Genomic DNA, 4,656 nt, shown 5'->3' with positions numbered 1-4,656 from the left:
CGGTCCCAGCCCCATGCTCCACCGCCCCCGGCCCTTCACTGCCCAGTCCCTCATCTCTGCCCTCCCCATCTCTCCCTTTTCTCCTTCTGGCCCTCCTCTCTGGACCTGTCACCCCGTCGGTGCCCTCTGGGTACCCCCACCTGTCTCCCCGCCAGCCAGCTCTAAGGGAAGGACCCCGCTCTTGCACAAAGCAGACACGTGACAAGCCAAGGCTCCGCCATGGACGTGGATGGAGTGATGAGCATCCCCCCTCCCCACCCCCCAGGGCCCTGCGGCAGGGCGCTCGCTGCCCAGGCTTCTCCTCTCAGAGAGGAAGGGTCTGAGTTACCAATTCATGTTAGACATGGGTGCTTTAATATCTGTCACCTGTACCCCAAGGCCGGGGCCTGGCGTAGACCACAGCTTCTCCTCGCAAGAGCTGCCAGCTATGCCTCTGCAGGTCCCACCCAGCCTGGTGAGGGAAAGCTGGCACAGGGGACACTCCCCTGGGCCCCCTCGTGCCCAGCTCCCCGCTCTGTTGAGTGAGGACCCCGGCCTGGCCTGGCACTAAACTCTGCTTAGATGGGTGGAGGGTCTCCATTTTTCCCTCAGCAAGGAAAAACGAGATTACTTGCCAAGCCTGGGGGTCGGGGCAGCCTCTCCTGTAGCAGGGACCCTGGAGCTGAGAAGGGAGGAAGGCGAGGTGCTCACCTGGGGCTCGGTGGGACCTCAGATGGCCCAGTCAGAAGGAGCAGCTGTTAGGGGAGCAGTGGAGAAGCGGGTGAGGGTAGGGAGGGGCCAGATCACCTGTGGCCTTAAAGGTACGGTGACTGTGGAGTAAGTGCAAACCAGGACAGGCCTGAGAATGCAAGGGGCACTGGTAACGGTGGTGCTGGGGCAGCGGGAGGGGCAGGCATGGGCTCAGCTTGCGGTGCTGAAAGACGTGTAGGTGGGCAGTGTAGAAGGGTGCTGGGCTGGGAGGTGTCGTGCGTGGTCACTGTGCATTTTGAAAGTGGGTTTGGCGGGTGTTCAGCAGCGCCTGTGTCTGCAGACCTCCCCCCGCCCTCCGCCCCATCCCTGCAAGGAGCTCATCATCAGGGCTGTCCTTCGAGCTCTGCAGGGACTCCGGTCTCACGCGCTCTCCTGTCATGGCCCCGACCACCTGCGTGCCCTGCACGGTGCCTCCCCCGGGTCACACCATCAGCACCTCTCACGGTGGCCTCGGGTAAGGTCCCCACGTCACTAGATCTTAGCTTTCTAAGCCGATGATGAGTTTCCGTCGAAGGCTGTGCCTCTCCAGTGGCTTTGTTGACGGTTTTGGAGGGTAGGTCTTTACGGTGAGGAACTGTTTGCTACATCTCAGGGTGCTGTGCCCCGGCCTCACTGCGCTGAGGCTCACAAGCCCTGCCCTTGCTGCACACAGCCTGGCGGGGACGGCTCCACCCGAGACAGCCAGTGGTCTGAGGCCTGCGCCCCCTCCCTCACAGTTCGTCTTCCTGGCGGCCAGCGAAAGCGAATCTGCCTCCCAGGTGGACCCTAGAGCTGGGGCTGAGGAAGAGGGTGCGGGGAGGACGGTGGGCGCGCAGGGCAAGTTCTGCCTGTCAGGACGTCAGCTTCGGAAAGGCTGCCCCGCCCCCGACCCAGCGTCCTGGGTAGAAGCGGCCCTGAGCCCTCGCCGGTCCCTTTACAGAAATATGTGTGACTCAGGCACCGGAGACGCTAACCGCCACGGAGAGGCTTGTGAAAGAAGAGCTGAGGAGATGACAGCTTAACGTGGAAGCAGCTGCCTCGTGTGGCAGTGACCGGCAGGCAGGAGAGGCCCTCGGAGCCCCCGGGGCCCCTCTGACGGTTGACCAGCCTAGGCAGCTCGGGCACGAGCAGGCAGCTGCGGGGCAGTCACGGCACCGTTCGGGGTCATTTAGAGCAAGAGGTGACAAGCACACGTCCAGACTGCAGAGCCTGCGTGGGGAAACCAAAGAGACTTAGAAGGTGCGTTGGAAGCTTTGCTCTGCTCTCCGCCTTCCCTCCCGCTGGGAGCGATGCACAGTCTGCGCTAAGTCCTGAGGATTCGACCAAACGGAGTCAGTGGAGCAGATGCAAAGGGCACTGTTCAGTCGAGGTCCCTACACTCTCCAGGCTCTTAATCTTCAGCTTTTTTCTTTAATTCATCAGCTCTGGAAAGTCAGCCTGCCATGTAAAACGTTAAAGCTACAGCTACCAAGGCTTTCCTGGTCTTAAAAAAGTACAGAATATCTCATCGCTTTGTCACTTAATCTGCTGATTGGTTAATCAGTTGATCCGTTTTCTCTGAACTTAACCAAATGTTGAGTAAATGTTGGAGTCCATCTGAGTTATACTCTGGAAAGCACTTTGAAAGGTAATCCAGTACATTTATGAAAATATCGTGCTATATTCCACCCACCTCTGGCTTCCATAGGCTTCCAGTTTCTAATTCGGGGTGTGGGGAGCTTGGAAGCCATTGCTCCCGCCTGCATAGCAAGAAAGAGCTGAACAACCTGGACACCAAAAACTCATCTTAGACACATCAGAAAATTGAGGTCAGAGGGCAACCACTGGCCCCCCCAGACGAGAGACAGACCTGCTGGTACAGAGAACCACAGCTAACCAGACAAAAGCTCAGGTGCAGACACCTTCGTGGGAACCAGGGCTGGGGTGGGAAAACCTAATCTGTAATTTATTAATTGATGAAGGTTCACTGTGGACAAAGTTGAGAGTTAAAAACTCCAGGGGGGGCCCGGTACCAGGGGGGCCTCACACTTTTGTGACTTTTAACTTCAGCAGTGGACCAGGTACTCACAGTGAAAATCCCTTCGTGCTTCCAGCAGCAGGTGGAAAGAAGGAATCATTTTTCAGTACTCCAGAGCACCCTGTTCCTAACAAGGCCTGCCTCTGGGGGAGCTGGTTAACCAGAGCCTGACCTACCTGCAGGCAGGGAAATACTCAACTCCAGCCCCCTCTGGCCGCCCATCCTGCTTAAGGGGAAGAAGAAAACTGAGAAACACTTGTGAAGTTCAGTTCCAGGGACGTGGGCTTCTGTAAAGACTGAGGCCTCTCACAGGCCTGTAAGCCCCCTCCCCACACCTCACCTCTGCATCATCAGTAGGACCCCTGTACAACAGCGGGGAAGTACACGGAAAGACCTGCACACCTCAGACCTTTTTTAAAAAAGAGATTTCTAAGGAAAACCAGAGACAACAGAGGAGGAGAAAACCAAGGGCACAAGAGGAAATTTTAGCCTCCAATACCTACAGCTATAGCAAACAGTAAACATAGCCCAACTTCTAGCCAGATGATCCTAAAAACTAACACCAAAGACCAGTTTACCTTAGTTGTTTTTTTGGGTTTTTTTGCGGTACTTGGAACTCTCACTGTTGTGGCCTCTGCTGTTGCGGAGCAGACGCACAGGCTCAGCAGCTATGGCTCACGGGCCCAGCCGCTCCGCAACATGTGGGATCCTCCCAGACCGTGTCCCCTGCATCGGCAGGCGGACTCCCAACCACTGTGCCACCGGGGAAGCCCTACCTTAGTTTTTTAACCGAGTACATCATGTCCAACTTTTAACCAAAAAATTACAGGACAAACTATAAGACAAAACTCAAAGTTTGAAGAGGCAAAGTAAGCGTCACTGGAATTATCAAACGTGGAAATTAAGACAAGTGTGATTAATATGCTAAGGACTCTAAGAGAGAAGAGGACGACATGCAAGAACACACAGTAATACGAGCAGAGCGTGGAAGCCTGTGAAAGAATCAAAAGGAAAGTCTGGAGAGTTAAACACCATTAACAGAAATGGATGTCTTTGATGGGCTCATCAGTAGTCTGGACATGGCTGAGGGAATCAGTGAGCTTGAAGAAATGTCCATAACAATGTCCCCAACTGAAATGCAATGAAGAAAAAGAATGAAAGAGATGGAACAGAAGCTCCAAGGACTGTGGGGCAATTACAGCATGTGTAACATGCACATGACGGGAAGAGCAGAAGAGGAAGAAAAGGAAAGAGAGAAATCAACAGGAAATATTTGAAGCAGTTAGGACTGAGAATTTTTCAAAACTAATGATGGTCACCAAAGATCCAGGAAGCTCAAGAACAGCAAGCAGAGTGTGTACCAAGAACGTCTGCACACAGACTTATCACATTCAATTGCAGAAAATCAGAGACAAAGAAAAAAGTCTTGAAAGAAGCCACAGGCAAAAACTCTCTTACATATAGAGCAGCAAAGACAAGAATTACACCTGACACATCTTCAGAAACCATGCAAGGGAAAAAGCTTCCATTGTGGACTCAAATCAAGATGGCCGAGTAGGAGGACACGGAACTCGCCTCCCCCTACAAACACACCAAAAATGCATCTATGTGTGGAACAATTCTCCGTAAAAACTAACTGGAAACCGTACAACCAAGGCTGCAAGAAAGATCCTCATGGAATCAGGTAGGAAGGGAAGAGAAGCGATCAGGCCAGGACCTATGTCCCTAGAGAGGCTCAGAGGGAAGGGCAATTACTCAGGCAGAGACCCTCCCTGGGGCATGAGCAGATCAAGCCACATATTGAGCACCTCAGTCCTGGGGTCCGACTAAGGAAAGACAGCCCCCTTGGCTAGTTGGAAGACCAGTGGGACAAACAGGAGGGCTGTGGGAAGCCTGGACTCTGCTGAGGA

The 4,656-nt window shown here is 54.0% G+C and overlaps 1 protein-coding gene across 1 annotated transcript in view; it reads left to right on the top strand.

Annotated features, from left to right (window-relative positions):
• The first annotated feature begins 343 nt into the window (after positions 1–343).
• VIPR2 (vasoactive intestinal peptide receptor 2) overlaps positions 344–4,656 on the top strand; it is an 88,073-nt gene continuing 83,760 nt past the window's right edge. The window contains exons 1-3 of the mRNA XM_024753179.1: positions 344–454; positions 1,031–1,204; positions 1,467–1,631. Of these exons, the coding sequence (XP_024608947.1) occupies positions 344–454; positions 1,031–1,204; positions 1,467–1,631 (450 nt within the window). The remainder of the gene's footprint in view (positions 455–1,030; positions 1,205–1,466; positions 1,632–4,656) is intronic.

Source organism: Neophocaena asiaeorientalis, unplaced genomic scaffold (assembly GCF_003031525.2).
Source record: "Neophocaena asiaeorientalis asiaeorientalis breed wild unplaced genomic scaffold, Neophocaena_asiaeorientalis_V1.1 scaffold576, whole genome shotgun sequence".
Taxonomy (NCBI): Eukaryota; Metazoa; Chordata; class Mammalia; order Artiodactyla; family Phocoenidae; genus Neophocaena; species Neophocaena asiaeorientalis.
The sequence above is the reverse complement of the archived record's forward strand: the minus strand, read 5'-3'. Positions and strand labels throughout refer to the sequence as shown.